Source organism: Nicotiana sylvestris, chromosome 7 (assembly GCF_000393655.2).
Source record: "Nicotiana sylvestris chromosome 7, ASM39365v2, whole genome shotgun sequence".
NCBI classification, from domain to species: Eukaryota; Viridiplantae; Streptophyta; class Magnoliopsida; order Solanales; family Solanaceae; genus Nicotiana; species Nicotiana sylvestris.
The window spans coordinates 35,794,683-35,810,698 of record NC_091063.1 but is presented as its reverse complement, the minus strand read 5'-3'; the positions used below and the strand labels follow the sequence as shown (position 1 = coordinate 35,810,698).

Genomic DNA, 16,016 nt, shown 5'->3' with positions numbered 1-16,016 from the left:
CATTTTGTCAATCTCTCTATAAATTTCGATAATTTACATGGTATCAGAGCATAGATTCTGGTAGATCGTATCATTAGCTTCCGATCGATGTTAACCTCTTCAGTTTTCATCGATTGTTTTTTCGTTTGGACTGCATTCGTAATGGATTATGGTTTTGTTTGGTTTTTGTTGGATGATTTCTTCTCATTATCGTCCGTCTCTGCTGGATTTTACTATTTCTCTGGATATTTGACTGTACTTGGCTGATTTGCTCATCTGATTCAAGCTAGGGTTTTCTCGTCGGTGTTTAGCTGAGCCACCGGAAGTTCGATCACAAGGATGTTCTCTTTTCAGTTGCAAAATAGGGGGTACACCAGTTCTCTCTTCATATTTCATAAATTTGTTTGTTGAATTGCTGACTGTTTCTTATTGATATATTTCCTCTCAATGACGAATGATAATCCTGCAATTACACATTCTTCTTCCTCTACTGCATCTCGTACTATATTTCACGAAGATAATTTTACACATCCATGTCATCCATTATATATACATCCATCGGATGTGCTGGGAACCTCTTTGGTCTCTAGTCCATTTGATAGAAGTTGCTATGGCAGCTGGAGGGAGAAACATCTTGGTTGCTATCTCCATTCATAATAAACTTGATTTTATCAATGGCACCTCTACAAAGCCACTTCTAAGATCTCCTCTGGCACGTCAATGGCAACGGTGTAATGATCTTGTAGTGTCATGGTGGGTTAATTCCTCGTCAAAAAAAATATCTCATAGCGTAGAATACTCTACATATGCTAAAGATATTTGGTGTGAATTGGAGGAGAGATACAGTAAGGCTGATGGGGCCAGAGTTTTTGAGCTAAAGAAAGAATTAGCACATATCTCTCAACGGTCTTTAGACATAGCTTCTTACTTTAATAAAATCAAATAACTTTGAGATGAAATAGCTTCTTATAAGGTTAGAGTTTGTAATTGTGGGGGTAAGGCTGCTGAAGATGAAGAGCAGAAGGTTTATCAGTTCCTTATGGATCTGAATGATACCTATATGCAAACTCGCAACAATATTTTAATAAAGAAACCACTTCCATCTGTTGGAAATATGTACAACATCTTATTATATGATGAGAAGCATAGGCAGGTGTCTTCTGTCCCAATTCTCCACAGTCTGCTTCATTAAATGTTCGGACTTCTAAGCCATCATTTCCTTCCAAGGTTTCTTTTGAGGCTCCCAAGTCTTCTCTCATATGCAAATATTGCAAGAAACCTAGGCATTCTATAGACAAATGCTATAAATTACATGGATATCCTCCCAATTTCAAGTTCAACAAAGGACCTCCCCCTCACAGAACTACTGCACATGTTGAGCTTGAATTTTCTGGTGGCTCTTCTGTGCCTTGTGGTTCTGATAGTCCTGTTGAGAATGAGTAGTCCTCTATGATACCTGGTCTTACCAAGGATCAATACTCTCAGGTGATGATCTGATTACAATAATCCCAAATCTCTACTTCCCCACATTTTCCACTCTCTTGGCTTTTGCTAACTTTGCTGGTAAGCTTATGCCTTATGAGGGTGTTTCTTATGGAGCTTGTATGCTTTCTAGTATGAATGGAATTGTTTGGATAATAGATTTTGGAGCTACTGATCAAATGACTTCCATCAGGAGTTTACTTTTAGATATAATTACTCTTCTTATTCCTTATCTTTTGTCTCTTCCAAATGGGTATAAAGTAAAGGTTACCAATGTTGGTTCTTTAGCTTTATTTTCTGATTTAATTCTTCATAATGTTCTTTACATCCCTAGTTTTAAACATAATCTCATATCTGTCCACAAGCTTTTGTCTCATTGTGATGATGTTGTACAATTTACCAAGTCTGCTTGCACTTTCCAGGGCCCTTCAGTGAGGAAGCCAGTGGTGCTTGGTAGACTAAACAATGGACTTTACAAGTTGTTCCAACATGTCACTTCTCCTGTTGAATCTGTTAATGTCAATTCTTATTCTTCTATTGCTTGTTCTCTACATGTAGTGTCTAATAATGTTGCTATTGATAATTCATCTGTAAATACCATGGTTGATTCAAATAAAATGAATAAATCTGATGTTGTTTGGCATTATACACTTGGACATATTCCTTTTTTCAAAATGAAACTTATTTTTGGTCTTGATTGTAGACTATCCTCCAAACAGTCTTTCATATGTCCCATTTTCCCCTTAGCAAGACAAGCTGGGCTCCCTTTTCCTGATAGTTCTATTCAGTTCACTCACCCTTTTCAATTTGTACATATAGATACTTGGGGTCCCTACTCTACTCCCACTCATTCTGGTTCTAAATACTTTCTTACTACAATAGATGACTATACTAGGGCTACCTGGACACATTTGATGGGAGCAAAGAGCAATGCTTTTGATTTGTTAAAACCTTTCATCTTTATGGTTGAAACACAGTTTCAAACTAAAGTACAGACTGTGAGAAGTGATAATGCTTTATAGTTAGGCTCCAATTCCTCTAGTTCTCTTTTCTTCTCTGAAAAAGGGGATCATTCATCAAACTTCTTGTCCTCATATTCCTATTAAATTTTGGGGTAATTGTCTTCTTACTGCTACTTACCTGATAAATAAATTTCCTTCACCACTTCTCAAACACAAGAGTCCCTATGAGTTACTAAATTCTCGTCTCAGATCCTTTGGCTGCCTTTGCTACTCAATTGTGCCCAAACCTCATAGAGACAAGTTTCATCCTAGGTCTATCTTTTGTGTGTTTATTGGCTATCCTTTTGCCAAAATAGGTTATAAACTTTACAATTTGTCCACTAAATCATTTTTTGCCTCCAGAGATGTGACTTTTCATAAGCACGTCTTTCCTTTCTCAAAATCTTTTGTTCCCTAATCTCTTGGCATACCTTCTTCCTTTGTTCCTAGTCACTTTTCCGATGATTCGCATTCTCCCCTATCTCCTCATGTTCTTGTTTCTTCTCCCCAGTCCTCTCTCATCTCTACTCCTCCTTCTCCTTCCTCAGGTTCCCCTGATTTCATTTTCTCTCCTTTCTCTAGCTCATCTTCCCATTCTATTCTTCCTTCATCTCCTACTCAAATTACAAGATCTAGTAGGCCTCATACTATTCCTGCTTATTTTTAGGATTATGTATGTCCTATCCTTCCTCCTTCTGCATCTCTCCTTGCTCCTTCTAGTTCTGAGTCTGTTTCCTTCAATGCCACCATTATACAGCTCCACAACCCTGAACCTTATACTTACTCTCATGCTGCTGCTATCCCTGAGTGGTAGGATGCTATGAGAAAGGAGTTTGAGGCTTTGGAGGCTAATAGAACTTGGGATATTATTGAGTTACCCCCGGTAAAAATCCTATAGGCTGCAAATGGGTATACAAAGTAAAATATAGAGCTGATGGGAGTCTGGAAATGTATAAGGCCAGGTTGGTAGTTAGGGATGATACCCAGGTTGAGGGGGTTGATTTTCATGAAATATTTTCTCCTGTTGTTAAAATGTCCACTGTGAAATCTTTAATTGTTGTTGTTGTCAAGCAACACTGGCTTCTATTTCAACTTAATGTTAATAATGCATTCTTACATAGAGATCTTGATGAGGAGGTTTTTATGAAGGTACCTCCTGGATTATCTGTTCCTCCTTCTTGTTCTTCTCATTTTCCTTTGGTTTGCAAGATACTTAAGTCCCTCTATGATTTGAGACAGGCTTCCAGAAAATGGTATGCTAAATTATCTCAGGCTTTTTGTTCTAGAGGATATTCTCATTCTTTAAATGATCACTCCCTATTTTCTAAGGTTCTAGGACTTCTTTGGTCATTTTACCTGTGTATGTGGATGATATCATCCTTATTGGGACTGATTTGTCTAAGATTTCTTTCATAAAAGGCTTTATGTATGAACAGTTTAGAATTAAGCACCTTGGTTCTCTTAAGAGGTTCTCTATTCTGATTATAGGGTTCTTCTTCATCAAAAGAAGTTTGTTCATGACTTATTGGATTTTTTGCTTCTTCTGCTGTCGTTTGTCTTCTTGCTCTTTATGAGAAACTGAAGGCTTCTGTTGGTGAGCCTTTGCTCAAGCCTGAAGAGTATAGGTGCGTGGTAGGTAAGTTGAAACTCTTGACCCATACAAGGCCTGATATTAGCTTTGTCGTTCAGCATCTCAGCCAGTTCTTGCAGACTCCTTGTGTTCCCCATATACAGGATGCTTTACACTTGTTGAGTTATTTGAAGGACACTTCTCATATTGGACTTTTCTTTAGTAATTCACCTGATCTTTCATTGATGGTATATTGTGATAGTGATTGGGCTTCTTGTGCTGATAGTAAAACATCTGTGACTGGTTTCTGTGTTTTCCTTGGTGATTGTTTGGTGAGCTGGAAATCCAAGAAGCAGCCTATGGTCTCTCTTTCCTCTGCTGAAGCTGAGTATAGGGCCATGAGTAAAGCTGCAGCTGAGGTCACTTGGCTTTCCATGTTATTATCAGATTTTGGTCTTCCTTCTTCTTCTCTCATCCCTTTGTATTGTGATAATCAGGCAGCTTTGCACATTGCCCGCAACCCAGTATTTCATGAGCAGAGTAAGCATATAGGCTGGACTCTCATTTCTTCAGAGAAAAAATTGGTGATGAGCTGATCAGCTAGGGTCATCTTTCCAGTAATGCTCAAGCTGTTGATATTCTTACCAAGGCCCTTCCTAGGCCTGCTCATCATTTTCATCTTCGCAAGTTGGAGGTTTTATCACCCTCAACTTAAAGGGGGCTGTTAGAATATTAGATAAAGGATAAACTATTTGGGCCATTCTTGTAACTTAGGTCTATGTCTATATTGAGTCCATTATTTTGTATTAGTTGGGCCACCGGGTCAGGCCCATTATTTATAAGAAGAGTCCCTCATTTTTGGAACCAGATTGACATTTCTCAATGTAGAAAATATCTGTTTTCTCTCGAACCTTCTCTCAATCTATGAACCCTAGTTTACATTTTGCCAATCTCTCTGTAAATCTCGATACTTAACATACTTCTATGTAATACTATAAATAAAGAATGAGAAATGATATTGTACACACTTGAAAAGAATTGGAAAACACTTGATGAAATAAGAAACTCCTCTCTTTCCTCTCTTTATCTCTTGTCTATTTTCTTGATTTATATTGTTACTTTGAGCTTAGTTTCTTAACACAACCATGTGCTCTTGTCCATTTTTCTTTTCTTGGTTGTTCTTTTTCATTTTTACATAGATAATAATATCGGGATCTTAGTCCAATAACTGGTCAATATAATCGTTGAAATTTGATAAGAATAATTTTCATGATACACCAAACAAAATATTGCACTTTGCGTGTCGTATATGCTTTTTAGTGTTTAAAAAAATGGATGAAAAATTAAATGAGTAGATGAGCAGTATCATTGTAGCAATAATTTTTTTTGTGAAAATAAGTGCATAGTAGAAAAAAATAAATGTATGGATTTCAAAAAATATATCTACTACCAGTATTCTAGATCTGCCTTTAGTCTACATCTGGACCCTCGTGTTATAGTAACAAATGCCTAAGTAGATCAGCCCTCTAAGTCCCTAACCTTTATCTTTATCATCATTACAAGTTAGCTTCGATCATCGAATTTGAAGTTTGTTTTCATATATATTGAGTTTCAATGGTTATGTCAATAAATCAGTCATCACGAATTTTGATCAAGTCAAGACGGGTTAAGTAAATATAGGTAAAATAATGAGCTACAACTCTACTTTTTCTACTTAACTTTCCGAATTGGATGACGAAAATAAAAGTTCACCAATTGGACGAGTTTTATTTTACCAAGCGAATTTACACTTCAAGATGTCAAATGAGTAGCTTGAGTTAGCAGTGATAACACATTAAAAAAGGTGAGTCTTTATAGAGTCATGACTCGACTCATTCAATATTTCCACGGGTTGATTTAATAAACAACGAGTCATAACCGCTTGCCCAACTTAAGTTTGGGCCGATTCAGCAATTTGTATTTGGAAAACTACCAGCTATGTCTATTTATAAGTAGCTTATTATAAAATTTGGTCAATTCACAAAATATTGCTAATATTAGCCAAATATTACTAATATTAGCTAATTATCTATCTGTAATAAAAATATTAAATTTTTGCTTTCTCTTGAGTGAGTGCTATTAGAATGTATTGGGTACATCTTAAGGAGTTTGAATCTCGATTTTAGCATGATTTGGTAGAGTTTTGAGGTAGTTTGAATTGAAAATTCAAAATTGTAATGAGCCGGCCGACCGTTTTAAAAGTTGTATCTCCGTTCCTCCCTTTACTGCTCATTTTATACTTTTCAGTTGTTATGTGACTTGCTGGGGTAGTCGGTTCAGGTCCGGAGGGATTTCAAAATAAATTGAGACACTTAGTCTCAAGGTTGGAAGCTTAAGTTGAAAAAGTTGACCGGATGTTGACTTATATGTAAAAGACTCCTAAATAGTGTTTTGATGGTTCCGTCAGCTTCGTCGGGTGATTTTGGACTTAGCCGCGTGTCCGGATAGTGGTGTGGAGGTCTGTAGTTGAACTAGGCTTGAAATGGTGGAAGTTAGAAATTTGGAAGTTTGACCGTGAGTGTACTTTATGGTTACCGTGCTCGGATTGGGGTTCTGGGAGTTGGAGTAGGTCCGTGGTATTATTTTTGACTTGTGTGCAAAATTTGAGGTCAATCAGACGTGATTTGATAGGTTTCGGCATCGTTTGTAGAAGTTGGATTTCCTTAGTTTCATTAGGCTTGAATTGGGGTGCGATTCATATTTTTGATGTTGTTTGATGTGATTTGAAGGCTCGATTAAATTCGTAGCGTGATTTAGGACTTGTTGGTATAATTGATTGAGGTCCCGGGGCCTCGGGTTGATTTCGGATGGTTAATGGATCGTATTTAGAGTTTGAAAGATTGTTGAAGCTGGGAGTCTTCTGGTACAATCGCACCTGTTGTAATGACCCGACCGGTCGTTTTGAGCATTTGCACTTCGCTCGCTAGTTGTCGGGCATGACTAGCCTCATATGATGTATTATGACTTATGTAAATCATCGGTTTTGATTTTCAGGATAATCGGAATAGATTTGGAAGAACAATTCTCAGCTTGAAGCTTTAAATTTAAAAGGTTTGACCAAGTTTTGACTTTTTAGTATTCAATCTTGGATTTAGTTAGCTCCGTCGGGTGATTTTGGACTTAGGAGCGCGTCCGGAATGGAATTTGGAGGTCCGTGGTAGATTTAGGCTTGAATTGGCGAAATTGGAAATTTCGCATTTCCGGTTGGTAGTGGAAATTGTGATATCCGGGTCGGAATAGAATTCCGGAAATTGGAGTAGGTTCGTTGTGTCATTTATGACGTGTGTGCAAAATTTTAGGCCATTCGTATGAGGTTTGATAGACTTTTTGATTATTTGCGGGATTCAGAAGTTTTGGAAACCTTAGGATTGAATCCGAGGGTGTTTTGATGATTCGATGTTGTTTTAAGTGTTTCGAAGATTGGTATAAGTTTGAATAGTGCTATACGACTTGTTCGTACTTTTGGTTGAGGTCCCGCGGGGCCTCGGGATGATTTTGGATGGTTATCGGGAAGTTAGAAGTTAGAGTTTGCAGCTGAAGCTGCTGAGTTCCTATCATAACCGCACCTGCAGATTGAGGACCGCAGGTGCAAGATTGTAGAAGCGTGAGATTAGCCGCAGATGTGGCCATATGAGAGAAGGCCAGAAGTCGCAGGTGCGGGAGGAGTAACGTACCTGCGAGACCGCAGGTGCAGGCAGATAAGCGCAGGTGCGGTCCCAGGACATTAAGTGTAAAATGCAGATGCGGTTAGTTAGACCGCAGAAGCGTGAAAAGGACTGCAGGTGCGGAATCCCTAGGTCAGAAAGTATATAAGTTCCCCTTCGCGAAATTTGGGTTATTTTCCACCATTTTTATCTAGAGTTGAAGCGTTTTGGAGGTTTTTGAAGAGAGAATCAAGGGGGTTTTCATTGAGGTGAGTTTCTTGAATCTAAAACTCGATTCTATGTTGATTTTCAGTTGTTTAAGCATGAAATTAAGGAGATTAAAGGTGAAAAATTAGGGAAGGTAGGGCTAGAAATTGGAGAGGTAAAATTGGGGATTTGAGGGGCCATTTGAGGTCCGATTTTGATTTTCTTGATATGCATGGACTTGTGGGAGGATAAGGATTCTATTGATGTGATTTCTTTTATCAAATTCCGAGACGTGGGCCCGGGGTCGGGTTTGACCAATTTCGGAATTTTTGATGTAATTTGATTATTTTCGCATGAGCTTCGTTTCCTTATCATATATAGATGTTATGTTTCTGATTTTGGATAGATTCGACGCGAGTTAAGGCTGAATCGAGAGGCAAGGGCATCGCGTAGTAGTATTTCATTTGATTTGAGGTAAGTAATGATCGTAAATGTTGTCCTGAGGGTATGAAACCCCGGATTTCACTTCGTTTCACTATATTGAGGTGACGCACACGCTGGATAACGAGCGTGGGGACGTGAACTGTTGGGGATTGTGACTTGGTCCGTCTCGTATGACTGTTAAGTCGCGTCTTGATTGAAAACTGTTTGATATGATTGTGTTTTGGAAAGTATTGCTATATTTTGGGTGGAATGCCATAATTGGGCCTCGTGCCAACTATTTTGGACTTTTATAGGGATTTTTACTACTATTCTTTACTGTTTTGACTTAATATTTGTACTCAGTCATGCTGTGTTTACTGATTTCATAACTCAGCCTTATTTACTCAGTTTTGATACTATAAATGATATTTTGGGCTGAACGTCGTGTTTTACTGATAGCCCGAGCGGCTTGAGAGGTTGATGACTGAGAGAGGCCGAGGGCCTGGTTGTGAGGATTATATATTATGGATTGGGTTGCACGCCGCAGCGATATAGCACTTGGGCTGTAGGAGCCCCTTCGGAGTCTGCACACCCCAGTGAGCGCAGTCGACTATATATATGGATCGGGCTGCACACCGCAATGGTTATTATAGGGTACCTATTGAGCGTGAGTGCTGAGTGTGAACGCTGATTGATGAGAGTTGAGTCATGAGTGACTGAGAGGCAACCTACTGATTTCACTCATCTTTATACTGAGCCTCTATTGAAAATGTTAAACAAATGTTTTAAACAACATTCTTTTAAACTGGAGTTTTTACGAGATGTTCGGAATTTTAATCATTGATTTGGCTTGTTATTTCCACTGAGATTTTTAAGTTAGGAGATGTTTATGAATTCCCGTTTGCCCGAGGAACTGTATACGAACTATGTTTTGCCCGAGGGGTCGATTATAGTTTTTCATCACTTTCACTATAAATTACATTGAACCTCTACTGAAACGGTTAGAAAGACATTTTTCAAAGGATTTTACTGAAGTTGGAATTTAACGAGATGATTTGATTTGTACCCTATTTCGGAAGCATATTATACTCACTATGGTGCTATGATGTGGTTTAGGTAATTTCTTACTGCTCAGTCTTTATTTACTTTTATTACTTACTAAGTTGGCGTACTCACATTACTCCCTACATCTTGTGTGCAGATCTAGGTATTTCTGTTCTCGGTGGCAGGTTCATCGGAGTTAGCAAGGTAGCTGCCTGGCGATAGCAACCCTACTTTTCTTCTTTCTTATTCTCCCTTAGTGTATTTTTGTGATTTTTTCCCGACCATGTTGGTCTTGAGGTTGTCAGACAGTTGTAGTAGATTCTCATGACTAGTGACCCCCCCTCCCGATGTCTGGCCTTCATTCTGCACTGTTATTTTGTTTTAAACACTATATAAAGGTTTATTGCTAAAAAGATTGATTTTATCCTAAGAATGGGAAATACTGATTGGTTTTGGGTTTGTGTCAACTAGCCTTGTTCCATGATAGACGCCAACACGACCGGGTTGGTTTTGGGATCGTGACATCTGCGGAGTTTTGGTTGCAGGTGCGAGCAAGGGAGCGCAGGTGTGGCCATGGGAGGACTGTGCAATGGTCACAGGTGCGGAAGGAGCTCCGCATATGCGGATTCGCATCTGCCCAAGTTTGATCGCGGAAGCGGATTAGGCTAGTCAGCAGGGGTGTCACAGATGCGAGTAAGTCTCGCAAATGCGATCCCGTAAGTGCGAGACTAGGACCGCAGATGCGGTAGGTTGTCGGCTGAGTGAATTCCACAAAAGCGCAATTTTGTCTGCAAAAGCGGATGCGCAGGTGTGAGCCTAGGCTTAGCAGGTGTGGAAATGCCTGGGCAATGTTTAAAAATGAGGGTTTCCGGGATTTTCACCATTTTAAACATTTCAAGCTCTGGATTGGGCAATTTTTGAGAGAATTTTCGAGGGGTTTCTTGAGGTAAGTCACTTGTACTCATTTTTGTTGGATAATCTTGTTTCCCCATTGAATTTACCACCTAGTTTATGTATATTTAAGGTGAAATTTGGGAGTTTGAGGCTAGGGGTTTAGAGAGTTTGATTTGGGGATTTGGGTGGCGATTTGGTGTCTGATTTTGTGACTTTTGACGGATTTCGAGACGTGAGCCCGGGGGGGCCAGCTTTTGAGTTAACTTTTGACTTTTGATTAATAACTTAGTGTGTTTCTTATGTAATTAATTCCTTTAGCTCGTGTTGATTATATTGAACTGTTTGTGGCTAGATTCGGGGCATTTGGAGGTCGATTCACGAGGCAAGGGCGTGTTAGAATAGGGATTTATACGTATTGAGGTAAGTAACAGTTCTAAATTTGGTTCTGAGGGTAAGAAACCATGTATTATGTGTCATGTCATTAGTTTTGAGGTGATGCGCACGCTAGGTGACGGGCATGTGGGCGTGCACCGTAGGAATTTTTACTTGGTCAATTCCATGGAACTGTATAATTGAATAATCTATTGTTACCCGTATATTCTCCATGTGTTATAGAAATTGAACTGCAAATCATGTTAGAAATCATATTTAGGCTATGTGTTTGTACTGTAGAGACACACATAGGCCATGTTACATGTTAAATTTTCTGCTAAATTGTTGTTTTGTACTTAGTCACAGTTTTACCTCCATATTATAACTCAGTCTCTATTGTTCTTTTATTGATACATTATATCATCACTATTTGGGCTGATTATCATGATTATTGAGTGCCCGAGAGACTGGAGAGATTGATGATTGAGTGAAGCCGAGAGCCTGATTGTGAAGATACTTATGGGAGCGGACTGCACGACGCATCATGTTTTATTGATTTTTGCCATGATTGACTTGTTATAGCGCTTGGGTTGAAGAAGCCCCTCCGGAGTTTATACACGCCCCCAGTGAGCGCAGGTACCTACTGAGTGCGAGTGTCGAGCGGCTAGGATGAATGAAAGACTGCGAGGAATGAGTGACTGTGAGGTTGGAGTGAATGGGAGGACTATTGCTATGAGATTATGCACTTGATTTCATTACTGTTGTACTTCAGCTGGCATATATCACTGTCATGTAATTTCTGAGAAATATTATATCCTGTTTCAATTGAACTTGACATGAATTAACTATTTTGGCCTTAATTGTCGAACTTGTAGGCATGCCTATCGTCCTATGTTGTAATTTCTTTAATTGAACTATATCTGTGAAGTTCATCACTACTTTCAGTCCATTATTTAGACTTGTTACTTACTGAGTTGGTTGTACTCACGCTATGCCCACACTTCCTGCGCAGATCCAGGTGTTTCAGGACACTGTGGGTGTTCACTCTCTGTGCAGCTTGATTGTTTAGAGATTCCAAGGTAGTTGCCCAGCATTCGCAGACCTTGTCTCTCCTTTCCTATCTTTTAGCTTTATGTATTCAGTTTTACTCTTTCATAGACAGTATTTCTAGACTTGTGCTATATAGACGCTCATATACTTAGTGACACCTCGATGTTGGAAATTTCTGTATTGGGTTTTGACCTTCTATCCAGTTTTTGAGAGCTTTGATGATTTAAACATGTGTTATTTAAATTTTCATTTAAAAAGTGTTGGAAGTATTTTGAAGTGTCGGCTTGCCTAGTACTACGTTAGACGTCATCACGATAGGTCGTGACAGAAGTAAAAGATGAACATGAAAAAAATATGTGTATCACACTATGTATTATTTGTGTATCACATATGTATCATATTTGTATCAATTATGTATCACATGTATATCCATGTATACCTGCGTGTGTGATACATGTTTGATATATGTGTCGCAAATATTTTTCAATTTTCTCATTTTGATTGGCTTAAATGTTTTGGAAAATATTTTTCTTATGAACTCATTTTTCTCCAATTGGAGAAAAATATTTTCCTTATCAAGAGAAGGGAAAATATTTTTCAAAACTCCTTCTCAACCTTCCCCACCCACCCAACTCCACCCCACCCCCTCTCTCCAAAAAGACTTTTTTTTTCAAATTTTAGTTTTTTTCCCGTCACCACCCACAATGCTACCTCCCCCCCCCCCCCCCGCTATTTTTTTTATATATTTTCAAATTTTAGTTTTGTTTTAGTTAACTCACACTCTCTACCCTCCCCCTCCCCCTCCCCCCCCCCAACAAAAAATGTTTTTGTTATTTATATATTTTTTGTCACGACCGGGAATTTCCACCAACGGGACCGTGATGGCGCTTAACATCACACTCGCTAGGAAAGCCAATGTTAGAGATTTATTAACCATTTTCCTTTACCATTCATTGAATAAAAATAAACAAGTTAAAACAAGTGATCATAACTATGGAAGTAAGTAAAACACTTCTTTATATATAAACTATTGCCAGAACTATTACTACTACTACCACCCAGAAACTGGTGTCACAATCCACGAACATACTATGAATTACTACAAATATTGGTCTGAAAGAAAAATAGAAATGTAGAATTTTAGAAGGGGACGTCGGAGCCTGCGGACGCCAACAGGACTACCTTGGGTTTCCAAACTGTGGACCTGCAGCTAATCTCTCAATCAGCCACTGCCTGCTCCGAAATCTGCACAGAAAGTGCAGAGTGCAGTATTAGTACAATCGATCCCATGTAGTGGTAAGTGCCGAGCCTAACCTCGACAAGGTAGTGACGAGGCTACGGCGGGGCAATTACAATATATCTTGCATACAGTAGATAAAAAAGCGAAAAAGAAGTACGGTACAAAATGAAACAGTAACTTGCAACAAAAATGAATACGGAACTCAAATATCTTATCAGTACCAACTATAACCAATCCTTAAGTGAGATAAAACACTACAGAGTAACTTCACAACCGAAAAAGGATACATAAACAATAAACTGATGCGGTGCGTATCCGATCCCACTATATAATAACAATTCACCATTATTCCTCCTCAATATATCACCCTTATTCCTCCTATTGTGGCGTGCAACCCGATCACACCATATTAGTTCCAATCGAACAAGAAGAACAGAAATTTCACAATATGGCTCAAAACTCCCCACAATATTTAACCTCAACTAAAACAAACGAAAAGCGGTAAAATTATGAAACTTCACTCGAACTATACTATTCAGCGAGACCAATCCAAAGTATACTAATAAACATTGATAAATAGCTTAAACAAATAATATGAAACGATGAAACCACGTAATGTCCAATACTTTTAACAATGAAAGCAGTATCCGACAAGTAGCAACTAATCATAGAAATATCAAATAGACAGGTAGCAATTAAGGCAAGATAAATTAAGCACGGGAAGGGAACAGTCAAATAGATAAATTAGCAGTGCATAGGTACTCGTCACCTCACCTATAAGCCACACACATGGAATTTTACATAGCAATTAAGTCGGGGATCCCTAATCCTTCGAGTCAAAGTTAGATCAAACACTTACCTCAATCCAACGGACAACTCAAATGCGAAATACCCAGTCCCCTCCCATGCTCGCAAATGCGAGTCTCGCATTTGCGAGCCAGACCTCGTATTTGCGAGATCTTCAGACCTGAAGCACACCAGCAAATTTTCTTAATTCCAAATTACTCTTTAGCGTATCCAAAACTCACTCAAGCCCTCGAGGTTTCAAACCAAACATGCACAGAAGTCTTAAAACATCATACAAACTTGCTCATACGATCAAATCGCCAAAATAACACCTAGAACTACGAATTTAGCACCAAATTGCATCAAATTTTTAAGAAAGTTTTAAAATTTCTATTTTCTCAATCGAATGGCCGAATCACGTCAAATTAGTTCTGTTTCTCACCAAATTTCACAGATAAGGTATAAATATCATAACAGATATGTACCGGGCTCCAGAACCAAAATACAGACACGATACCAACAAGATTAAACATTACCAAAATTCTTTAAACCATTATAATTTCAGTCTTACAATTTTCATCAAAAATTCATTTCTCGGGCTAAGGACCTCGAAATTCGATTTCGGGCATACGCCCAGGTCCTATAATTTGCTACGGACCCACTGGGACCGTCAGAATACGGGTCCAGGTCTATTTGCTCATAACATTGTCCGAAGTCAACTAATTAACTTTTTAGGCCAAAAATTATTATTTCATAAATTTTCCATATAAAAGCTTTCCGGAATCATGCCCATACTGTGCACGTAAATTGAGGAGAGATAAAATAAGGTTTTTAAGGCCTCAAAACACATAATCGAGTTCTAAAGCATAAGATGACCCTTTGGGGCATCACATTCTCCACCTCTAAAACAATTGTTCGTCCTCGAACGGACATAGAAAAGTACCTAAGCTGGTGAAAAGGTGGGGATATTTGCTCCGCACATCGGACTCGGACTCCTAGGAGCTATCTCGACAGGCTGACCTCTCCACTGCACTCAAACCGAAGGATAACTCTTTGATCTCAACTGACGAGCCTGCCGGTCTAAAATGGCTACCGTCTCCTCCTCGTAGGTCAAATCCCGGTCCAACTAGATAGTGCTGAAGTCTAACACATGGGATTGATCATCGTGACACTTCCAAAGCATGGTCAAATGAAACACTGGATGTACCACTGATAAACCTGGTGGCAACGCAAGTTTATAGGCCATCTCTCCCACTTGCTCAAGGATATTGAAAGGTCACCTAGGGCTTAACTTGCCCTTCTTCCCAAATAGCATCACACCCTTCATGGGTGATACCCGAAGCAACACTCTCGCTCCGACCATGAATGCCACATGACGAACCTTACGGTCGGCATAAATATTTTGCCTAGACTGAGCTGTACGAAGTCTATCCTGAATGATCTTGACCTTATCCAGGGCATCCTGTACCAAATCTGTACCCAATAACCGAGCCTCCCCGGCTCAAACCACCCAACCGGCAATCGACAATGTCTACCATATAATGCCTCATAGGGAACCATCTGGATGCTCGACTGATAACTGTTGTTGTAGGCAAACTCCGCTAACGGCAAGAACTAATCCCAAGAAATCCTCCATGATCTGAATAGTACGCTCGGACTGTCCATCCGTCTCAGGGTGAACTGTTGTGCTCAACTCAACCAACGTACCCAACTCATGTTGTACCACCCTTTATAAGTGCGAGGTAAACTGTGTACCACGATCAGAAATGATAGACATGAGCACCCCATAAAGACGAACGATCTCACAGATATAAATCTCTACCAATCGCTCCGAAGAATAGGAAACTGCCACAGGAATGAAATGTGCTGACTTGGTCAGTTTATCCACAATAACCCAAAGTGCATCAAACTTCCTCTGAGTCCGTAGGAGTCCAACAACAAAATCCATGGTGATACGCTCCCACTTCCACTCAGGAATATCTATCTTCTGAAGCAAACCACCAGGTCTCTGATGCTCGTACTTTACTTACTGATAATTTAAACACCAAGCTACATGTGCAACTATATCCTTTTTCATCCTCATCTACCAACAATGTTTTTGCAAGTCCTGATACATCTTAGCGACGCCCGGATGAATAGAATACCGGGAACTGTGGGCCTCCTCTAGAATCAACTCATGGAGTCCATCCACATTAGGCACACAAACACGACCCTACATCCTCAAAACTCCATTGACTCCAACTGTAACCTGCTTGGAATCACCGTGCCGCACTGTGTCCCTAAGG

At 39.3% G+C, this 16,016-nt stretch overlaps 1 protein-coding gene across 1 annotated transcript; it reads left to right on the top strand.

Annotated features, from left to right (window-relative positions):
• Positions 1 to 589: 589 nt before the first annotated feature.
• Positions 590 to 3,276, top strand: LOC138872987 (uncharacterized). Its single transcript, XM_070151410.1, has 4 exons — positions 590 to 824; positions 942 to 1,157; positions 1,465 to 2,459; positions 3,130 to 3,276. Exons 1-4 carry the CDS (start codon positions 590 to 592, stop codon positions 3,274 to 3,276), a joined length of 1,593 nt encoding a protein of 530 aa, XP_070007511.1.
• Positions 3,277 to 16,016: the final 12,740 nt, after the last annotated feature.